The sequence below is a fragment of the Acyrthosiphon pisum genome, chromosome A2, assembly GCF_005508785.2.
Source record: "Acyrthosiphon pisum isolate AL4f chromosome A2, pea_aphid_22Mar2018_4r6ur, whole genome shotgun sequence".
In the NCBI taxonomy this organism is placed as follows: domain Eukaryota; kingdom Metazoa; phylum Arthropoda; class Insecta; order Hemiptera; family Aphididae; genus Acyrthosiphon; species Acyrthosiphon pisum.
Window position 1 is genome coordinate 58,016,361 of NC_042495.1, and position 25,541 is coordinate 58,041,901.

Genomic DNA, 25,541 nt, shown 5'->3' on the forward strand with positions numbered 1-25,541 from the left:
GTGACGCCGGAGCGGGAACACAACGAGTGTGACCACATTGTATACCACCTAACGAACCGGGCCGCACTGAGTATGGTACCGCTACCCCGCAGCCATACCGTCATTGCTGTCGCCGCTAATGTTTGTCGTTCGACGTTCACTCGTTTGCGTGACCAGAGGGGAGAGCGAGATTCCTGATTGTTTTCTTCAAATTCAATGTAACATAATATTTACTATGCCGACGAGGACTGAGCAGTGTGTCTCGTGACGTCGCCGTGAACTGTTGTCGCTGTCGTTTTTGCCGTTTCCGTTTGTTTGTTTTTTACTATTTTAATAGTTCTGTTATCTCTTTTGTTATTGTTTCCGTGTAGTCGTTTTCCGTGTACGCTTCATCCATCCCAAGTTTTGAAAGTTGAAAAGCGTTCAACGGCGGTAAGTTATCAATACCCGCGTATATGTAATCATAAAGATTCAATTTGATCAGCAGTAACTAAGATGTAATAAATCGGTTATCGATTACTCTGCTAATATTGGATGCGTTCACCACAACTATATAGGTATAATATTATATCAGCAAAATTAGACGGACGATAAATGGTTATAGGCAGATATTTGTGGGGCTACTCGAAAAAAATAAACATAAACTACAATTATTTTACGTTATAAGACGTCTTGCGGGTGGATTTAAAAATCTTTTTTTTACGGGTGACTAAAAACCACCTCAATATCCGCTTGTTACAGGTGATTTACCAGAATGATGGGATTTAGGTACGCGGTGGTCGTAAGTTCGGTTTTTTATTTAATTGTTTGAAACCGCACAAAAGACGACGAGCAACGAATTAATATTGCGTGAACGGGTTTAGCCAGTCGTCTTTGTGATACTTACGCTATGACATCAGACTAAGGTATATAGTTGGTAGGAAATAATTATATTATTATTATGTTATGTCTATACCGTGGCTACACCTGCTCCAAAACGAGTCGACATTTCTTTGTCTGTACACGTGCACACTTGTTTTTACTCTTTCGTCGTTAAAAAATATGGTTTTTCTCAGTTGTTCGTCAGTACCTACTTACCTAATTATAATATTGTTGGTACGTCGACTGGACGACTGCAAAGACATCGTTTTGTTGTCGAGTTACGCTGCGGGCCACATAATCGTCCTACTGAGTTACTAACATTACAAGAGATTTGAATGAACGTCACTCGATGGTCGGAAAACTTTCGGTTCGAAATCCACCACGCCACTATTCATTAATTATTTTATAAAATAAATTAGGTACCTACGTGTTAATTTGATGAATGTCCCATTCTTTCTTTCTTATGTACCTAAGTATACCTGTATTTGTGCAGGATTGAAGGAATCGATGTTCAACACAAATACCGTTTAAATATTTAAAGTATTTTCAGTTTAACTGCAGTCTTTTGCATTATTTTAATAAATCGTAATATATATTTGCATTAAAATGTTCAGTATAAATAGTACGGATCAAAACATGGATCTATATTAAAATAAATTTTGTAAAAATAACAATGATACACAAAAAAATTAACCTTGTTGCTTTTTTTTTATCTATAGTGCAGATTATTTGTAAATTGTAATGGATAGGTCAAAATTGTACGCACGAACATATTATAACGAGTAACCTATTATAATTTGTATTTTATTATTCATGCAGTAGATAATACTGCAACTTTATATTTTGTTAATTTAAAATAAGCAGTTTTACTAGTTGATATATTAGTGTTTCGATTTTATACATAATTAAATATTATATAATTTAACATATTATATTTTGATATGAATGGTAAATAATATAGCAACATTTAATCGGTTTAATTGCTATACCAACATTTCAATAAAGTTCTTTATCATTTGATACAGATTTATACATTAGTTATTATAACATTTATTTAGTAATTTATAAGACAATTTCTAATCGACATTTTAGATTAAACTCCAAAAAGATATTAATTAAGTATATTATGTTATTTGGTAGATAGTTGGTGTCATTCTGCAGTTTATAGAAAATAGTTGTACCTAGTAGCAGCAGAATATATAGTATTGTTGTTGTATGTAATATAGGTATATGCTATTGCCTCATAATTTAAAAACAATAATTAGATCGTTTTATTATATTTTTTTTTGCGTATAATTTATATATTATATAACCACTAATTATGTGGAAATGAAATCGTGAATGGCTAATACACATTGAAATGCTGGTTTATAGTATGCATATCAAATATTTGGTTTAAAATTAATTTAAACCCAAAGTTAATTTTGGTATAATGGTTTTTTATTCTTACTTTTTTGTTTTGTATTTTTTCTATAATATTTTATCTTAAATTATTAAAACTATTATTATATTAGTTAAAAATATATTCCCGCCAAAAATATTAATTCGCAAGGAGCTAGTTATATGCATTGTTGGAATTTTCGATTTCATCAAATATTAATAATAATTAACATATACACATTAACCTATAATGCGAATTAAAAGATGCATCTAAATCCCGTATGAAAGAAATACGGGTAAACGTTTGCGTATAAACGTGGCACATAACAGACCATAAATACTATATTTAATCTAGAACTTTAAAGCTATTGAAAAATAACTAGGCCAAATATATAATACCTACATAGCTTTTGTCTCAAATTAGGAACATTGTGAATATTCTCGAAAATCATTCATTAAAACAAAACAAAAATTAAATAAAACAAAATATATAAAAACCATAACGGGATTTAAGCATACTTTGAACAAGAAAGTATTTAAATAATTTAAATATAGGTATTTACACTATTTTGGTATAATTAGTTCTAATTTTATATACACAATACTAGGTAAGTAATGATCTTTTCTACCAATTTATTTTGTTATTAGAAACAGTTATGATAATAATTTATTTGATTAATTTTATTGAACTCAGATTTTTTTTAGACGTTTTATTTCGAGTTTTATTATACCTATTTTAATTAATTAAATATCTGAATACTACTACATAGTTATGTTTTATATCATTTATTAATTTATTACTAATTTTTAGTCATAACTGATAAATTATAATATATATTTTTGAAAATAAATTAATATCATTTCATATTTGATCAATTTCATTTCCAGATGACCGAACACAATTCTTGGATTGTGAAAATATATTACAAATTATAATTTATAATTCATTTATGTGTATGTGTTTAAAATTGATTGTTTATATATTTGAATTTATATTAAAATGTAGATGTCCGCAGGAAACTGGGAATGAACTATTGAAGTAATTTAGGAAAACATAAAAGTAAATCATTTTCGCATTAGTTTAGATAATAAAATATAACTAAAATGTTTCTGTAAACATTTTCGTATAGGGTATAGAAAGTGATTATAATTATTTTAAACTCTAGAAAAGTTGATTGGTCATTACGGATTTTTTTTTATCAATACCGATTAGTGAAATAAGTCTTTTTTAATATATTGGAACCACAAACAATAATAATAAACACCTGTAACTTAGAAATAACATATTAAAATAATATCGTGTTAAGACCAAGTAGGTACAATTTATTTACATTGGAAATTATAATTTAAAAAATAATTCAGTACCTACGCGGATTGGATAAAAAAACAATATTTTATTGCGGTACAAGTATGTTAAAATAAAGTACTTTGAAAAAATCAAAAATTTTTATAACATATTATGTATAGGTACAGATTGTTGTATGTATAGTTATAATTAAGGTAGACTCTAGTACTCTACCCTAAAAATTCAACTATTTTTTTTTAGATTCTGAGCGGAATGAGGAAGTTAGTGATTTTACAATAGTGTTTATTTTTATTTATTTATTTTTTTTTTATCCCGTATACAAAATTTTTACCAGTAGGAGTGCTTCGGTTTCAACATATAGTATCTTATATTTTAGAAAATTGGATTAAGAAGGTAATTTTTCGATTTTCTCAATGATGTTATGTAATGCCACTGGAAAAACCACCGACAAATTACGAAAAATCGCTAAACACGGGATTTTAATTTCTAACGTTTTGTTTATTACCATAGAAACGAATAACAAATAATAATATTATAATATTAATTCAACTTACAGGTTATAATAAATGGGGGATGGAGTGGCCGAGCGGACTAAGGCGTCGGTTCGAACCCGGCCACTCGCAGCATTCTTCTTCGGGTAGTCACGGTATCCGGAGAAAGAGGTCGCCATCCACCACCCGGGCATGGCAGATACCTACTCAAAAATTCTACCAAAACAAACACGTTTATAAAACCTACAGTACCCTCCCCCACAGTTCCACAGGCTAATGACCTCAGTTGTCGAAGCAGCAATCCCCCCCCCAAAAAAAAAAAATTAAAACAATATAAAATATCTATCCACACTGACAAACCGTCTCCACACAGAATCATTTTTCTTATACAATGATATTATATCATTGAATACAAGTTTCATACAATCCATTATACATTTACCCACTTGTAGCCTAATGTACAGCAGAGCGACATCCACTTACTTGCTTTTTTTTAATTTTTCTCTAATAATATCTATGTTATCTACTATAGTTTTAGTTTCATGCGAACATCAATACGTGATTTAACATTTAAATCAATAAGACATTTTAAATACACATGTTTTACTAATACAATAATATATTTATTTATATTATTTGTATTTCTAAATTGTTTATTAAATCAAATTATACAAATAATAGCTTAATGTGTTTTTTTGTTATAATGCGTGTTCTTATTAGAATATTTAGATACAATAAACATTAAACATTGCATTTTAAAAGGTATACTAATGTTTTAAGTTCATGATGTATGATAATATAATGTCCCTATTGTCTACCCCACCAACTAATTTTAATCTCATTTGTTATTTTGGTACATTGTACATTGGAACATCTAGTAGTGTTTTGGACACGTATTCATGATTATATTAGGTACTGGTGTGTAATGTAATAAAAATATGTATTTTTAGTTATATATTTACTTGTCCTTCACTAGGATAGTTTTTTAGGCTTAAGAGTTGTGATATTAATATTTTTACTATTACAATGTTTATCTTCATACTTCAATTGAATTCATTCTTTAATTTATTAGGTAGAAACAAATTATACAAACTATTGTATAACTAATTATATGTGAAGAAACTTGTCTGAACTAAATTGCCTCAATACTGGGAATAATCAACTTAATTTAAAGATGTTGTTATTTTTGATTTGAAAATATATTTTATGTTTAGGTATTTGTTTTTTCATTTTGTAAATATTTAAGAATTATCGTTATGCATTTTTTTTGGTCGAACTTATGTTGGTTAATATATATTGATGCCCATCACATAAATAAATAATAATTTAATGTTTCATGTTTAATAGTTTTTTAAAAATTGCATGTTATAAACAAATGCCTATTCAAAGATTAATACGCATTTCAAGCAAAAGTATTTGTTAAATATTATATTTCGTAAATAGCTTTTTATGAAAGCATTATTTCTTGAGTTACCTGGTAACTAAATTATTTGAAAAATAATTAGGATTAATTGAATTTTACATATATAGGTAGTTATAAAAACGTAGTCACTATTTTGTAATTAAGTATTATCATTTCTTTATTTAAGAAATACTTAGACAAAAATTGTAATATTGCAATATTATCAATGCAATTAATAATAAAAAAACTAGGTTTGTTGAATTTTACAAATACTTCTTTATATTGTGTGAAAGATTTAAGAAATATAAGAAATATATATATTTATCTATTATATGAAAATTATTATTAATATTATGACTTATAAGTACTAAGAATTTAGAAAAATGTTAATACTTTTCTAGAAAAAAAGTGTCTACAACACTTTTTTAAGAATCGCCTTATATTTATTAAGTTTACATATTTATATGTCAACCTTATTTATTTAATTATCCAATTAAACTAATGATTAAGAACATTAAAAAAATATTCTTTATGATAATACTTTAGATTTTAAAGTATAACTTTAATAATATTTTATTTGATATGGGATATCTAAATATCTTTAGAAAATCGTTTAGTGTGTTTAAAATCTCTATTGGAAAGTAGTTCGATAAATTTGATTTTTTACGGATTACCTACATGCCGTCCACAACGTAACGCCAATAACATCTCTTTTTTCAATTTTAAAGCAATATTAATAAAACGTTAGGAACAATGTAATATCTACTAAGTATAAAAATCGTTTAGATCGGTAAAAATACTATATGAGAAACAAAACCCATCACGCATCAATGTCACTAAATACACTTATTTTCACACAGTAGCTATAATAATCTAGAACGTAATAATTTTTTATTTATTAAATTATTAAAATAGTAATATTTTTAGTGAATCAACTATCGCATATGAAATATTAATAATAAAAAATATATTTTTAACTATATTAAATGTTAGGTATTAAAAATTAATAAAATAATACACCACTTTGTTTAAAGTACCTATACTCAAATACAGTTCACATAATTTTAAATAAAACCTTATCAAACCTAATTGTTATTTTAAAATGTTTGATTATTTATCATTTCAAATTCTACCCACATTATATGGGAAATAAACTAAATATTTGAGGATGTTCTTATTTAAGTGTACTTGCCATGTATTGTATAGTTTACGACCGACAATAACAAATGGCGGATACAATTCAACAAAACGTGCTATTATCGTAATATTTGAAGTTTGAATTTTGAACACTTCGATCAATAGATTTTAAGAATACATTTTTACGACTATATAACATTTGAAACAATGTAATTAATAGTGGAATAATATGCCTTTTTAATTTAGAAAAGGTCTATAAATCATATAAATTATGTTTATAATTTCATGCAAAGACGCACATGTATTGCTTTGTGCTTTAACAGTGTAAGTATACTGAAAGAACTCTTGGTCGTCTGATGTAGTGATGTTATATTATATTGGTCGTAAAACAACGGTTTTAAATAATTGAATGTACTCGGTTATTAACGTTATACGAATGATTCTTAAGCTTCAACATCTTTAAGTTTACCTGACATTTTGCTGATGTATATTCTTTATTTATAAATCAGTAAATGGCTTTAGCACACGCTTTTCTCTTAAGCCGGGGTTAGACGGCGCGAAGAGTGTGGAGCGTGTGTATACCACGCAAATTAAAACCTATGCGCCGCGCCAATTTTCCTTTGGCGCCAGATACAGAGACTGAAAACTATTTTCGCGAAGACTCGCGCCGTGCATACAAACTTTGCCGCACAACACCCATCGGACGGCACTATACCGCTCCACACTTTACGCGATGCGCAACGCGCCGTGTGATCCCTGCTTTAGGCATGAACCCCTTATCCCCTTATCGGTATTATCTTCAATATAATTCTCAAATTAGTCATACATCAAACTTAGGACTAACAATAATACAACGCAAGGTGAGTCGTTCACCATAAATATATATTATTAAATATTTATATAATATTTTTATTATATATTATTATTTTTAATAATATATCTATGTCATTCACTTATCAGTTATCACTTTTACTTAATTATTACTAACTTCACATATAAGGGAGCTCGGAACCTTGCACGCTTCACAGGCCCCTGGCCTCCGCTCACCAAATCTAACTAACTTACATTATGAGAGACATCGCTCTCACAACAATGGTGACTCCCCACCTTAACGGTCAGTTGTTATCACATATATATATTTTTATATTTGGCAATAGGCTTCAATAATAAAGGTTTTTGGATTACTTAACATTCTTGGGTATATTATTAGTATATATAATAGTGTATACTATATTATGGTATCCTACATACAAATTTTTCATTTTGTTCTATCCTGTGGTTTTGGGAATGTGTTGGGAAAGAGGGGAAGGGGTGAGCTGTGACTTGACATAGGTACAGTATCCAATTCAAAATATCATACCGAGAAACCATTGGAGACGAGCCGCGTTGCACACAATATGCATGATACTACTCCGGGCTTCTGCAGCTGACGACCGGACGTTCAAATTCTCGCAGACGGCGTGTGTCGGCGGTTTTCGAGGCCGACCACACCTAGCGATACCCGCCAGCATCGAACCCTGGTACATCGGTGCCCACTCATTTCTCAACTCCGGTGCTAAACCGATATTCAACGGTTTTTCGATCAGACGACGTGAAAAAAAATATTTCTGCATCAATAGTATTTTTTACGTATTATACTTAAATTGTACAATGATACACTCACGCCTGCGCACTATGTGTTATTCACTAATACCAAATAACAATATTTTTGTCAAAAATAAAAGGAAGATTTTATTTTTACGATATAGGTACATTTTATTTTTAAAGAAATCACGAAAGCGATTTTCGGTCAACATGGTTTTCATTTTTGAACCACTGTGCGACTTTGGCGTAAGATTTCGTAGGTAACCGTTCAACTCTATGCAAACAACCGACGCGGTAACGCTATCGTTTTCGTTCCGCACGCTCGAGCGACACGGTATGTGCCGCCAGTGCGGCGAATTTGGAGAGGCGCATAAATAATAAATTACGAATAGGCCACGCTTATATTGTTATCGCGCGTTAACGCGAAAGAAACAATGTGCCTTTTTATTATTCCATGAAAATTTTTCCTAACATGATGTCACTTTTTTAAATAGATAATAATATAAATATAATAATACCAATCTGTTTCACATTTTTGTACTCGTTGGTATGAATTAGCCTAATTTCTATACAAACTTTTTAAATCATATCTTTGAAAAATACTTACTTATTAAACGGCTATGTTGAGTCGTCTTTGTGATTAGTTCAGCAAACCACACATTGATGGAACCAAGTAAATAATATATCTATACTAAAATATAATACCTATAGGTTAGGTTTCAACACTACTCTATTTAGGTATTATAATCAAATCGCTGGTATTATTATGTAATAAAGTAATATTGGACTGTAATAATGATATCGCGTCGAATAACGTTTGGAGCACACAATACCGTAGTTTAGATAGTACAATTTGAATTTTGATAAATAATAAAATAAATAGAGAGATACAGCCGGGTTTTTTGTAAGGCAGATGATTCTGCTCTTTTGGACCGTGACACCTAATTCTAGCACTTATCAGCATAGAGGCGTTCAGCGTGTCCTTTATATTCTTCATTGATCTTTGGAGAAACTGTATACTATAATATTATTGCATTGAAATCCAAATATTAATGTTAAAGAATAATATAGAGTATTAGATTATAACGCAGAACAATATGAACAGCTTTGAATGGTTAGTAGGTAGCATTAATTCTATTTTTACATTTCCCAGGACGAACAAAAAATTAATATCAACGAAAAGTGCGTGACTGGTGGAAAAAGTATAGGCGCCTACGATAAAGTCGATTGATTTAAATCTTGTAAAATTATGTACACAAGTTATAGCGTTTCCAAAAGTGAAAAACATTATTTGACCGCCTAAATATTATTGTTTTTACTTCCGCGGGTTCTATAATTTTATTCTATGTCCTAAATTCATTGTCGGTGGTTCGTCCGTGACGCCTCTCTGTTATTAATTATTATATCACGACGTTAATTTGTTCATTTAATTTTTCACGATTATTCTTGCTTTTAAGTTTCAGTTGTCGTGTTAATGGTTGTACTTTTCGTTGTCTGCGGTTTTAAAGATCCTGATTTTGTAAAAATCTAACTATTGGTATATATCAAAATAGTAAAAACGATAACTGTTCTGTCCTATGTATTTTGAAGACATCTAACTAATTATTTAGACGAGTGAATTAACAACATGAACAATATTAAAGTATTCTATTACATAAATACAAAATGCCCTGTTTATTAAACATTTTTCATTGTATGTATATGCAAACGATAATAGTCGGTTTTTTTTTATCGGAGAGTTGAGAAATTGTAAACTGATCCAAGACAATGATTATATTGTTCTTCTTTATTCATATATATCCTTATAAATTGTAATGTTCAGTGGTGGATTATGTTAAAGTAGGTATTCACGAAGACGTGAAGTTCATTATAGACGTAATTAGATAATGTTTGGTTTTTATCGAATATTACAGAAGTGAAATTTTAACTTGTGGTACTCATGTATAAATACATAACTCATTGACTAGTCTTGTGAAAATTATATTTTTTGATTATTATCTGGTTTAATAAATTCACTTTATTGTCATAGGTAATATAACAAAGAACATAATTATATTATATTATTATTACATAAACAAATATTTTACAATGTATTTTGGTTGGATGTATACCTACGCATTCTAGTTTTACTAAAATATATTTAAAGGTTCGATATTAATAAAAATGTATTTTTTATTTTTAAAACAAATGTACAGAAATTGAGGAATTTATATTATAATATATTATAATGAAATACAAATATTAGATTATCTTGTTATGTACACTTTACAGCAGTATATACATAATAATATTATAGTCGTCAAACAATAGTTTTAACTCTGTTTAGAATATTACACAGACTATTCTATTCATATTGTTCTTTAGTAAACAAAATAAGAAAAAAATGATCAGCATTTTAGTCTCATGTGTTTTTTTTTGTAATTATTTACATTGTTTCTACATAAATAATTCTAGAAGCAAATACTTTTATCTAATTTTTTATAAAACTGGAATGTCGAAAATTAGACGCATTAACTTTTCCCACCAAATATGCTTTGTTTGTCATTATTTTATTTCAGTATTTTAATATTGACAGAAGAGTATAGTGATTAAGAAATGAAATAAATTAAACTATAGTTGTGTCCTACAGTAATTACTTATTATATTATAAGATACTTTGATACCTATTGTGTTAATTATACGATATAACACTATAATATATTGTATCTTCATTGTATAAGTACGCGTTTTTAATATTAAATCATTTTATATACCGGAAATATAATATAATATGTCATTTGTCTTCGACAAACAGTGCCTAGTGACTAGGTACACATAATATACAACACGTAGAGTTTTAGATAACTAATGAGTAATGGGTTAATATTTTATTGTTACAATACCTCCATACATGTTTAGATGAATGTGGGTAGTTTTTGGATTTTTTTTCGAAAACCATCGGCGATTTATTCTTACTCGTGGGTTTTAGAGATCTGCAACATAATATTATAATATATAACACACCAAATACTGCAGTAAATGCTCGCGTTACAGTGAACTGTATGTCTGTATTGTAATATATTATTATATCAGGTACAACACTTACTATACGTCAGTATCACTGACGAGTGTAATAACCTTCGAGTGGCCCGCGGAAACGAAACAACTTGTACCATAATAATATATTATATATATGTATACAATATACACCGTAGCGGACCGCAACATTTAAAACAGTCCATCGTCATAAGAATAACCGTGCTTAGACGCGTGCCATATGAGAACGCCCTTTCACCACACTATAGCCCATTAGCCCACACGTAAATATTATAGGGACTTTATACATACCTATATGGGTTATATACCTACCTAAATAATATAATTTAGCAGTTGATGAGTTAACCCTAGTTAAGTCGCGTGGGCTATTAAAACTGTAGTTTTGTTTTCAAACCATATTTCATTGTTCAAGGGACTTTTGTCTTTTATTGTAGAGGACTTTAGAAAATAAGTCATTTGGTTTTCTGCATTTCTGCTTTTAAAACTTGACCTTATAACTTGTTAGTACTTAAATTTAAGTTTTTAAAAAACATATTATTATTGTTATCGTGATTATTTTAAATTGCATTTTTTTTTCATTATTATTGATTATGAGATAGAGATAGATACTCCGTAGTTGGTACGTAAAGAATAACAATAATAATATTAATACAATTTTAAATTAAAAAATATTTTGGGTGGATAAGTGAATATATAGTGATATAATAATTATAATTGTAATTGGCCCCTAATCCACCCTTGGGATACGCCACTGTAAGAACCCACCCCATTAATGACACTTGACTATGAATTGGTTGATAAGTTAACTATTTTTGAACCAGATTATAAGTAGGTACCTACATAAACTGATAAACTTGGTGTTATAAGTCGTTATTGGCATTAAAAAGTTAAAATGATGAGAGTATTGTACTATCGCCCGTGCTACAGCACACTAGCAACTAGCACACATGGTCAGTCCGCTCACTTGGCTCATGAAAGAAAAGAGTACTGAGCACATCTGGCTGGATATAGTAATGTGGTTTGGTATGATCTGAGGACTCGCTGAGGATGGGTGTGAAGCACCACAACGTGCTGAATAACAAAATTAGGCTGTACACGAGTGTGGCCGTATTCTTGGCAGTGAAATTCTTCTGGGTTTATAAGGTTCTTCACATTTTATTTTTATACATACAGGGTGATTCATCAAGTATGCTGACCCCTTTTCTCATTAAAAAAATATGGTATTAAAGTACATTTAAGAATTCCAAAAATCATAGTTCGAATAATTGCATTATTAATCAAGGAGAAAAAAAGCATGCCTGGCGTATCACCCTGTATAGTCAATGATAAACTGATATTAATCCTAGTGACTTCAGATTTTTTTGAGTCGACAAAAAACAAAGAGTGAGTGTTCAGTGGTTTTATGAAAGATCACTTTATTAACAACGAACAATTAGTTAGTAAATTCCTTTGTTTATATGACATTGATATCGGTAGATATGCATGATAAACTATGTGTACTTTACATAATAAGATAACGACTTTGAAATGACTATAATATCTAATAAATAAAAATCCTTTATCAAATGTGTGATCATTTTACTAAAATATTATTATAGTAATAAGTAATAACTAATAACTAATAAGTAATAATAATATTTTATTTTTAACAGTCTGTTAGGAGTGTTAGGACTTAATATAAACTAAATCTTAAAACTTAATTATAAATACCAATTTATTATATTCCCGAGTAAATTAAAAATTAAAAAATTAACATTTTCATATTTAATGTAATATACTAGTTAAGTAAATTAATCTTATATAAGCTAAAACAATGTAATACCTAATGACCTTAAACACTTCTCAAACGGGTTCCTTGCTTTGTTTTAATTAAGACAATAAATAACAAGAAAAAGCTCTGGTCAGATTGGGAAAAAAATAAGTGATTCTTATAATATACAGAGGGTGGACAGTTACGTGCTACGATCGGGTACTTGGGTACCTAACCTACCAAATTTTGTGACTGCTGTGACATCTCGGTAATTGCGAGAAAAATATTGAACAGCTTTTTTTTTTTTACTTAACGGTGACGGCTTGTTGTACACGCGCAGACGTTATATTATGTTAACATAATGTCTCGATCGAACTGCCGTATTTTTTATTCTATAATATTTCAGTTCTCGTGCTGCAGTATTCCCATAATATTATACATTTATACCACCGACTCGATGCGCAATTACCACACCGTGTGGCGCCATCGATTGCTTATTGCGTTGTATTATAGGTACATGTATTATAAGTACGTCACATCTGTGTGAAAAAGTGTAATACAGTTATAATAATATTGGGGGTCAAGTAATGTGATAAACGTGCGTCTCCCATGTAGTGGTGCATTACCAAAAAAAAAAAAAAAGTTATAATAATATTATAATACCTCGTCGATCGATGTGTCACACAGAAACGATATGCGTTAAACCTAACCTCATATTATGCATTAATACTTATGTTATATACCTACACCTAAACAATATAATATTATATACGTGGTCGAAACTAGTCGTAACCATTATAGGCACCTCAAGAATATTGGAGTGTTATTGCAAGACTTGCAATGTTTGCGGTATTGTATTGCAGTTGTAAACAATTAAAGTGTTTTATTTTTTTGTTAACCCGTGTTTAGTGGAGCCTTGTTTATAGTCGAATTCGGTGACACGTCAACGAATATTTTAGCTACCTACCTACATAATTCCTTAATATGTGTTCATGGCGGTTATTCTTGCTATACAAATTATGACTATAATATTTAAACACCTATGATGAAAAAAGAATTACACTTTAATTGAGAAATATGATGTACTTTACCTATGACTGTTTATTACGCGAGATGTCCAACTGTGCAAAATATAGTTAGGTATAACTGTATAAGTGTTACAACTTATAAGTTATAATACAAGACGTAAAACACATATTGTATAGATACTTTAATATAGACATTATGATACATCAATTCAGTGGCATGGTGAACAGTAATTTCAGAGGCAATTGTCTCTGAGATTTTTCTTAAATAGAGGGTTAGCCGTTGGGTGGTAGCCAGTGGGTCCCCAAGTAAATGTAATTTGATAAACTCAATAGGTTGTCAATAATGATCTAAAATATAATTAGTTATATTATATTAATACATTATTATGCATTAATACTTGGAATATTTGTAACTTGCCCGTAGAAAATGTTTAGTTCGCCACGCCACTGCATCAATTAAATGTAGGTATAGCAAGTTAAATGTCATATATTATTTGTTAATGTTATTACTTTATTATACATATAAAATATAATGTGATTGATTATAGTATAAGGGGGGGGAGGTCTACTTGTTTTGACGTACATATTTTTCTAACAAAATGATTTACCCGAGGATTCACTTTATCAATATTATTTCATGGATACGTACATTTTAGTGTTGGTACTGTTATTTTACGATTTGTTTATTATTTTATAGTTTGTTGGGTCTTTAACGGATTTCCTTTTTCTAAAAACTGATAAATGTAGTGATATGTTATTGAATTGTGTACTGCCGGTTTGTTAGTTTATTGCTCTGCCAAACGCATAATCGATAATGATAATTCAAAACATTTAAGTTTTTTTTGGGATGTGGTGTATATTATTTATAGCTAGCCCGGCTAGCTAAGCTAGGTAGGTACCCATACTACCACAGTAACGCGTGCACGATCGATGTCATATTATATATTTATATTCCCCCGTTAAACAAAAGGGTGATGTATTATGGAATATATAAGGTGTAACAAGCCTATTTAACAAATTGCCATTACAAACGTTACTTTATTTGTCAAATAGTCCCGTTACACCCTATATAGTAAATGTACTTAACCTTATTACTACGTATATTATTATTTATTATACAATATGATTAACAAAACGTTGTAGTTTGGCTAGACTTTATCTAAAAAGGTGAAAAAATTATAAATGTAAAAAAAATACGTATCTACCATGGCACGAAAAAATGAACTACCTAAGTAATATTATATATAATTTTCGTTGTTCCGAACACGCAAATTGAGAAATTAAAAATACTGTATGTCTGTATAGAATATTTTTGTATTTGATTAAATACTAAAAGCATGGCTTGTTACAGTGACAATTTGTTAGCTACAAGTAATAATAATTACAAGAAATAATAATTATGGTTAAGGTTAACATTTATTCCTTTTATTTTGGTTTTCTGTAGGTTTTTAATAATATTTTTAGAGTTATAGTAACAAAGAATCTAAGGTACATAATTTTGGTAAGATTCCACTAAAAAATTTTATGTTATATCAGAATATAATATACAAATCATTAAATACACCAGAGAGCACTTCCTTGCACTTTCTTGCACTTTCTTGCACTTTCTTGCCACTTCTTGCATCTGTTAATGAATTGTAGATATGAGATAATATGTTGACAAGTAAATAATTATTATAACAAATTTTAATACAAAATATGTATGTAGGTTCCTAAATCAGTTTTTTTTTTTAAATTAATTTTTATTTTGGTTAAACCAAAATAAAATTATCAGTTATGCCAGTTATGGTTAGTGATGATTAAAACCAGACCAAACACTTTCATAATCTTGGTCTTGGTCTTTGGCATACACGTTAGTAATGGTCTTGGTCTTGCACAAGGCTCTTGCAAGACTCTATTGATATTTTTGAAAAATGTGTAAAAAATAAAAATACCTGTTATAGGGCTATACAATGTGTAGTGTCGGCTCCATAATGAACGGGCCTTGGGCTCTGTAAAGAAAAATTGTCCCTATATCCCTATATAGACCAGGAACACGCCCTGCAAATAAAAAATTTATAAGACCCTAAATATAAACACAAAAAACGGAGGGGTCCAGACCGCGTTCGCGGCCCAGCGGCCATGGCCAGGCCGACACATTATGTGTGAAACTTTACATGTCCAATATAATATACAAACACTATACAATATATTAATAATTTAAACATAAACATAAAACAATGGTCAAACAATTTAATTTTTGGTAATTGTTAATTACTAATTAGTATGAAACATCTATATTGTTTTGTAATATTAATTCCAATTATTTCTTATCTTTTTTTCAATAATTTGCCATTTCCTTGAATACCGATCAAATGTAATAACCATATTAAAGATAATTTCATATTATTTTCAATCTAGATACACAAATGTTTTTTTCAGGAAAAAAAAATTCTTACAGTGTAATTTGGTCTTGTTTTAGTTGTGGTCTTGCAGCGTCGGTATTGTCTTGGTCTTACAATCCTTATCTTGGTCTTAGTCTTGCTAGTACCAGTACCATCTTGGTCTTGGTCTTGTAGCAAGAATCTTGCAAGAGATCGTAAGACCAAAACCAATTTTGATCATCACTAGTTATAGTTGTATATAGATTTGAAGGATGTGTTCACAAGTGTCAACTCATCAAGGCAAAAGTGTTTATCCTTTGTCAAACATATTGCCAATGCATGCAAAACAATTATAAATTTAAAATTAAAATTATTATATATAAAATATATACCTATAGCCTATACAATATACATATTATATATTCTAAATAAAAAATATATTGTGATCATTAAATACAAGTATGTATTGTGTATTATAATTTTCAGGTACATTTAATACCACAAATTGTACCTTCGTTAAAAAAATTGTTATCAGAATTTCAGTGTTTTGTTTTTTTAAAACGTACCTAATGATAGATAATTTATCTTATTCTTATAAGTAAATAACATTTTAATTTTTAGAATATATGACAATTTATTGATTTATTTTAAATTGTTTTGTTATCTATATTCTATATAAATAAAAATGGAGACAAAAATGTATAACAATTCATCAATCGAGAACGGCTGGTCCGATTTGGCTCAAATTTTTTTTAAGATGTTCGTAACTGCCAGGAAAAGGTTTTTACGAAATAAAATTTTAGGAAAATCCACCGGAAAGGTAGGAAATCTCAAATCTGTATGTCAAAAATACAACAGTGGCGCAACAGTGCATTATATTATATTGGTTGCTATTGGTTAATCGGGTATGTTTGTTGATTTCATATAATATAAAAATGAATCGCAGAATGTGTTGCTAAGCGCAATAATTCTACTGTACGTGTGTTGTGACTGAACTCCTCCTAAATGGTTAGACCGATTTTAATGAATTTTTTTGTATGCGTTTGCGTTTATTCGTCTGATTTTAGTACGTTTAGGTTAGGTTAGGATTTTTTATTAATTGATTATATCAATCCACCATAGGTAGAATACGATAAACTTGGTATAACTTTGATACTTTAGAGTTATACTAACGTACATACAGCACGGGGTCCGCGATCTACCGCAGGTAGATTGCCTACCTGATAATGTACTGCTGCGAATCAGAATTTTTATTCCGGGCAACAGAAAAGTTAAGATTAATTTTGAAACCATACACCGAATATTAAATAACGAATTGAACAAAGTTTGAGTTACATATAGTTGGTACACTTAATGGGCAACGAAGTTGACGGGTTCAGCTAGTTTATAAGATAAATACAATTTGAATTTTTAGAATATGTGACAATTTATTTTAAATTGTTTTGTTATTTTTTATATTTTAAGCGGCGCGGTGAATGTATAGGTTTTAAAATGATTTGTGTTTTTTTTCTATAGATACACGAAACATTTGGATAATCGCCACCATGTAAATTGACAATTTTCACCAAACGTGATCACTATCCATCATGACACGTTATTATAATTTGGGCATATACGCTGCGGCGTTGTTACTTGCCCACCTGTGTTATCCAGCTCAATCGGAAACTGAGCTCAAAGGATCTAATGTTTGTACCAGATTAGACCTGTAAGTGGATTTTTATTTAAGCTTATTTTTATTCTAACCTATTAATCGTGTCAGTGGTGGTCAAATGATTTTATCATGGGGGTAGAGGGGACAGATTGGCACTGTTTGATCATTAAAAATATAATTCACAATTTATATTATTGTAAATAATGAAAAAAGATCATGTGGAGCCGTGGGGTATCCCTCTCCACCCGCCCCACGCTGTTTGATCACCACTAGTTTGCGAATGCGTATTAAATAAATGTCACCTGTCGGGGCTTGAATACATTTACTTTATATTATGTCATAGTAATTTAAGTAGATAGAAGTTACTATGAAATTATATACATACACATAAATGTTACCCGTGCGTGACTATATTTAATTATTTAACAAAAATAAATATCTAAATTTAATCACTGACTAAATTAATTACTTCTATTAAGTAGAATATAAAACTAATTTTTTTTAAATTTTCTATCTATTTTTAAAAACGGTACAAAGTGAGAAATTCAATGTATTTAGAGTAACGTAATTTATTTTATTTATTAGTTATAATTTTTTCTGTTATTATTTATTTTACAGGTAGTAGTCTTCTCACTATAGTTCCAGTAAACCATTGACCTAGTTGTCACTTTATTAGAGTTTGGACAGATTTATTTTATTTGACTATTTTTTGATAAACACACAATTTATTAGACTTGAGAATGTATTGTTTTATCTCAGTTTTATTATCATAAAATGTAAATTGTTATTACCAACACATGAAAGATGAATACAGAAAACCTTAGCTAGGTATAGGTAGTTATAATATAAGACATACAAGTTGAATTTAGCTAATGTAGGAAATCTTAACCAAAGTTATATTATATATTATTATCTTATGTTCTTCTAAATAAATAAATTAGTTGTTAATGTTTGAATTTTGAAGGGTATTTAAAGTGTAAATAATATGACAATACTATTATGTAAGTTACTCATTATTAATAGCTTTGCAGATTAATTGAAGGTTAATCATGTATTACATTAATCATTGCAATATAATTTTCAGTTAATGTTTATATTAATTTTAAATCGTTGGTTATGCATATAAGAAATTATTAACTTGTAAAAATTTAAAATAATATCCTATTTTACTATATATAACTATCTTAGCACTATCTCATTGCAATTTAATGAACTTTTTGTATGCATGTTTGAATATACCTATCAAATGCTGTTTTTGTTTAAATGTGATAAGTGATAACATTTATTTAAATGTAAACATAATTAAACCATATAATATTATATAAAAATAAGATACCGTTGTATGTTTTTGTCAAACATTTTAATCTTCAAAAACATGCTACGTATAATTAATGTCAATAAAATGAATTGATAAATAATATAAATTATTATTCGGTTTTAAACATGGTCGATCTGTTTAATAATTATACTTATCAATTTGTATATGAAACGTTTCCGAACCGTATAATTTAAGGTTGCACAATATAGTCACGTTATTGTAGAAAAAATAATATTGTTGTAAAATAATCTTTTTTTCCAATAACTTCTATTTAAATTTAAAATATTATGTTTTTGTCTAATTAATAAATTATACGCTATTGTTCATATTTTTGTAGATATTCGCATGTTAATAATAATTAGTAATAATAATGTAAACAAAAAACCATGTGGCTGTGCGACAAGTTCCCACAGTGCAGAAAGAGAAATTGCTTAACTTGAGAGATGCATGTTAATGGATACCTATGGTGATACCTACATGGTATTTTTAAAGTTACGTCTTTCGTATGTGTATCAGTACATCTTTATAGTATTTCATTTTTTTTTTATATAAAGTCTTTTTTATATAATTAGGTAGGCATAAGTTAATATATAAATTCAAATAATTTATTGACCTAAAACTTTCATTAATTTTTCAAACTTTTTGTTTAGGTATAATGTGACGGTTAATGTGACTGAAATGAAACCATACCAAGTACGAGAGTCTTATTTTTGCTTTACAGACTTCAAACTAAAATGTTCCAGATACCGAATTGTAATGAAATCAATTGTTTCGCAGCAGGTAAATTTAAAAATAAAACACTTGTACCCAACGTTTTTTATAATCTATTAATCTAATTGTATTTTTAATACTTATCTCACATTTGCGATAGGTACTTAATATCTTACTTTTAATACTTATTATTTAGATTTCATTAAAATAATATTAGGTTTGTTTAAAAAAAAAAAACATTTAATTTATGTGATCAACTTCATCATTAGAATATGTTTTTTTTTATGTACTCGAATAATAAATTGTAATGAAATACAAATAATTATTTTGTATATATTATATGATATGTTTACTAATGTAATAAAATATATTATAGTTGTGACAGCATAACATTTTTAAAATCGTTTAAAATCTTCTATTTAGTTATTTATTTGTACTTTAATTCAATCCTTTTACATAAATTGATGTAGGTACCTATTTAGATCAGTGTGTTTCCATTTTCCATTCCGCATTCGCTTAACCATTATTATTTTTAGAATAATGTTTGAACAAATAGTATAGTATATTATATATATCACATTTGCAGGTCTTGGAAAAAAGAAAGCCTATTGAAGAATGCTGTGAAGGATTTGTTATATCACCAAATAAAACAAATTGCATTCCAGTTTGTCAGAACAACTGTGAACATGGTACTTGCATATTTCCAAATATTTGTAAATGCGATGACAACTATGGAGGACCTTATTGCAATAAAAGTAATAATGAATAATATTCAAAATACGATAGTAAGAGTTTAAGTATAATTTATTCACGTATAGCATGTCCACCTGGAAAATTTGGCGAGTTCTGTACAGAAAAATGTCAGTGTGAAAATGGATCACCATGTGATCCATATGACGGTCAGTGCAAATGCTTAGCAGGTTGGACAGGAGTAGACTGTTCAGAGAAATGTTCGCCCCATAACTTTGGCATTAACTGTGTTGAAGAATGTCCTTGTAAAAACGGTGCTATTTGTGATCCAGTCACTGGAAAATGTGACTGCCCCCCGGGATTTAGAGGTCCACTGTAAGTAATCATTTCAAGTATACCAATTTATTTTTTGGCGTTAGAACAGGTGAACACAGCTATATTACCAATATTTTATGTTTTAAAACCTATTATACAAATCCCAAATATAGGTGTGATCAGAGATGTCCATCAGGTCGTCACGGAGATGAGTGCCAAAGCGAATGCAAATGTCAGAATGCAGGTAGTTGTGATCCACAAACTGGTCATTGTTTGTGTTCCTCTGGGTGGACGGTATGTAACATTTAAACATTTATTTTATAAATCGCATTCTAAAATATCTCTTTTATAAAATACCCTTGATAACAATTAAATATCCGATTTTCCCATTTAAATAAATTTTTTCTTTTATTCGCCGTTAAGGTTTATTGATTATTATCTTTTAGATTGTTAAATGTAATCAGACCGGAATAAAATCCATGTTTATTTCACCATGTCAAATAGTTAAATAATATTGATAATTTTGTTATACCTAATTTATAGCACGCCACATATAGAGTTTATTACAAGATTACTAAAAAAAACAGTCGAAAAGAAAATATATATAACTAATTAAACACTTATAAATTGATTTGTTTTTTTTATATGTCTTAATAACTAAGTAAGCGTACTATCAAATATGAATTTATTTTATTTAATATGGATAAAACTATTTAAAAAACAACCTTCATTTAATACCTAATAAATAATAAGTGTAGTTCATTTTTATTCAGAAAATGTTTATTTGTCTAAATAGATACATAAAATTGTTCGATAAAAGTTAGTTGAATCAACTGTATATAATATTTATGTTGAATACCGCTCAAACAATTGAAGCTTAAATACCCCTAGAAGAGAAGACATATTTTTTCCTAGGTAGTTATATCACCTGCATTACAATAATACAAGTTCATTTTTAGGGAATGGTGTGTGGAGAAAAATGTGAGCCTGGAAAATGGGGAGTTAACTGCAGTAAGTCATGTGATTGTTTCAATGAAGGTTATTGTCATCATATTACTGGACAATGTCAATGTATGCCTGGATATTATGGCGAAAAAGTAACACGTCAATTTTTCTAGAGTCAAATTGCAAACAATAATTTTTTACGTTTTGGTTTAGTGCAAAGATATCTGTCCGGAAGGAATGTATGGTCCAAATTGTTTGAAAAATTGTACTTGTCCAGAAAACTCGTATTGTGAACCAAAAAATGGAAAATGCATATGTGAAAAAGGATGGAAAGGTGATAAATGTTCCAAACGAATATGTCCAGATAGTCTTTATGGAGAAAGATGCGACAAAATATGTCAATGCATTACTACTAATACCAAATCGTAAGTATAATTTTTAAATATTTCGAGTGTATCATAACTTATTAACCCCGTCTTTTGAAACTTAAAATACTATTGTAAATAGTCTTGAATAGTTTCTAACGGTTCTATTTTTCTTGCATTTCAAAACCACGTTTTTTTTCCATCAGAAAAAATAAACTGTTTTCGGGTTAATAAAAATATTATAACGCTGATTTTAGGTGTCATCCGTGGAAAGGAACCTGTGAGTGTGTAGCTGGTTGGGATGGTCCGACGTGCTCTAGAACGTGTCCCTTGTATACTTATGGCGAAAGGTGTCGAAGAAAATGCGATTGCAACAACAACGCACAATGTTTGGCTAATAATGGCACATGCATATGTGGTCCTGGTATGTTATTATAAAGTCAATAGTTCTCGAGCAGTAGGGCCCCTAGTACACGCATAATAATAATAATAGGTATAATATGTTTATTAATCTTTTTTAATCTGATAATATTTAGACTACAGTTTACAATTTGATAAATTACGTTTTTATACTTCGTCTTTTTCAATTAGTTTTGTAATGTAAATTGAATAAATCAAAATAAAATTGAGTACTTAATATTAATTTTACAATGCATTCGTTTAAATGATGAACTATTTGACGTACGTACATAATATCATGTTCTCATTTGAGTTAGATAATATTCTAGTTGTTATTTTTAGGTTATCGTGGATTATCATGTAACGTAACCTGTCCTGAAGGTACATACGGCGAGAACTGTAACAACCAGTGTCAATGCAACAATGGAGCCAAGTGTTCTCCTGAATCTGGTATGTGTTTATGTCCTCCTGGGTGGAGAGGACAGCAATGTGATTTGCCGTGTGAAAAATCATTTTACGGTGAAAATTGTAAAAACGAATGTCAATGTAAAAACGATGCAGCGTGTAGTCCCGTCGACGGTAAATACTAAATACTATAATACTTACCTAGTTATAATAACACATGATATATATTTTTCGTTTTATATCAAATTAAAAATTAATAAAGTATTATTCCTCATATTATAATATTAATAAATTTATTTTTATTAGGATCAAACATATTTTTCTATTACTTATAGGTACTGATAAGTGATAACACACGTAATAAATGTGTTTTTATCACGTGTTAGATATATGAATGAATTTATATGAATTTAAATTTGAAGTGGTTTTACGAAAAATAATAATGTGCAGACTCGAGTCTGATATTTTTAGCACCCACTAAAAAAAAAATAATCTACAAGTCAACATTATATTTTCGAGTGTGTGTTATAGGTTGGCTTCATGCAATGACATACGTCATTATACAATTACATGTTAAATCGAGAATATTATTGACTATATGTCATAGAGATTTTATCAATATTATTGTTTATCTAAAAAAAAAAATCTTTTAGTAGGTAATTGGTTTTCAATGCCTTATTAGTTATTTGAAAACCTCGTTTTGTCTTAAGGTCAGTATAAAAAGCTCCAAAAGTGTAGGACCTTTGTATACCAAGTTTGTTGATTGGTAATCGATCAAAGAGACCACTAAACATTGATCCTATTTATTTTTTGGTAAATTTAAATTCCTATAGAAAAGTACAAAAATAAAATAATAAAAGTAGTTTATATTTACTTTAACAGATATTATACATCCACATATCGTATTTGTATAATATTACAGCAGTACAACTGAAAAATGTATATGACCCCGAATATTAAAATCGACCTAGTGAGTATAATAATAAACATCCCGTTGATAGATATAATGTTTATTAATTGAGTTGTTCAACTATTACGACGAATTTGTGCAGCTATACTTCCATTATGCAAGTTCTCACGCTAGATGTATGAATGTAAAAATAATTAAAAGTTTGTTTTTTATAAAGATAGTAAATTATTATATTAGCCAGTAGCCACAAAAAATGTAATCTCAGAATTTTTATTATAAATAAATAACTAATGTATTTTGTTGAGTGTTCGTCAAATTGTGATGTCAATGGTATTTTTAAATACAATACAATATCAGCAATGTAAAAAAATATCATTATTTCAAGCAATATAATATAGGTACTATATAGTATATACTATATATATATACAGTTTACATCTGTATCATAATATGTAGGTATACGTAGATAATGAGTTGTACACTTGTACGAAAGTATTTTATATTTTTATCGCTATGAAACGTTTGCACGTCACTATTTTTCATTTGGACCTTTTTTGTAAGATATATCTTAAGATTTTTGGTTTATGATACCGTTTGCGCATCTTCTATTTACTTTACGTAAAATAATCATAATATATAATTTGCGCATCAATATATTTAATAATAGAGGTGATATCGAACTGCAATTATTTCAGTCAAATTGCACTTGATTTAAAAAAGGTAATTGTCAAACTACTTGGGTAAAAATAGGTAATGGTCGAACTGCGCTCGGTTTTAACTAATATGTTTTAACAAATAATTTATGAATTTTGCGTAAATATTAAACAATTATTTTCTCACTTTTCTCACTTATAGCCATTTATTATAATGTTTCACGAAAGAAACCAAAAATAATTTAAATCATGTAATTTTTAAAATTCTGTTAATTTAATTTTACCCTAACAATATTCGTATATAATATATTAATACATATATTGTATTGTACCATTATTGTCGTGATACATCCATGATTAAAATCTTTGATAATGGTGCGGCGTAATGGTCTCTCATATTTTAAATAATCATTAGGAAGTAATTAAACTGATTAGATATATAGGACATAGGTCAGTGGCGAACCCAGGGGGGTGGACCCCGGGTCCGGACCACCCCCCCACCCTTGGCTTATGTCATAGTTTTATTTGTATTTTTAAAAGTTTTCGTGAAATGTTTATGGAAATGTATTGATTAGTTTGATTATTACTTAAAAGTTATTAGATTAGATTTGGACATTAGGTATTTTGTTGATAACACGTCGAATCCGATAATAATTAATTGATATACATTGTAAATATAAATTTAAAAAAGGTGGGCAAGTGGATGTAGCTATGCTGTACAGTAGGTTACAAGTGGGCCACTGTATGATGGATAGTATTTAATTTGAATTCAATGATTTAATATCATTGTATAAGAAAAACGATTCTGAGCGGAGACGGTATGTCAGTCTAGGTATAAGACATGTTATATACTTATATCTAT

The 25,541-nt window shown here is 28.9% G+C and overlaps 1 protein-coding gene across 3 annotated transcripts in view; it reads left to right on the forward strand.

Moving 5' to 3' along the window:
• Positions 1 to 190: 190 nt before the first annotated feature.
• LOC100160385 (protein draper) overlaps positions 191 to 25,541 on the forward strand; it is a 36,065-nt gene continuing 10,714 nt past the window's right edge. Inside the window, exons 1-11 of one of the 3 annotated variants that reach the window (XM_029490436.1) lie at positions 191 to 411; positions 721 to 884; positions 17,833 to 18,022; positions 19,937 to 20,066; positions 20,584 to 20,752; positions 20,816 to 21,062; positions 21,176 to 21,296; positions 21,962 to 22,099; positions 22,161 to 22,372; positions 22,570 to 22,736; positions 23,054 to 23,290. In XM_029490436.1, coding sequence (XP_029346296.1) covers positions 17,904 to 18,022; positions 19,937 to 20,066; positions 20,584 to 20,752; positions 20,816 to 21,062; positions 21,176 to 21,296; positions 21,962 to 22,099; positions 22,161 to 22,372; positions 22,570 to 22,736; positions 23,054 to 23,290 — 1,540 coding nt within the window. In that variant the 5' untranslated portion in view covers positions 191 to 411; positions 721 to 884; positions 17,833 to 17,903. Of the gene's footprint in view, positions 412 to 431; positions 537 to 720; positions 885 to 17,832; positions 18,023 to 19,936; positions 20,067 to 20,583; positions 20,753 to 20,815; positions 21,063 to 21,175; positions 21,297 to 21,961; positions 22,100 to 22,160; positions 22,373 to 22,569; positions 22,737 to 23,053; positions 23,291 to 25,541 lie in introns of those variants that run through there. The other 2 variants (XM_001942517.5, XM_016808424.2) reach the window with 2 other exon arrangements.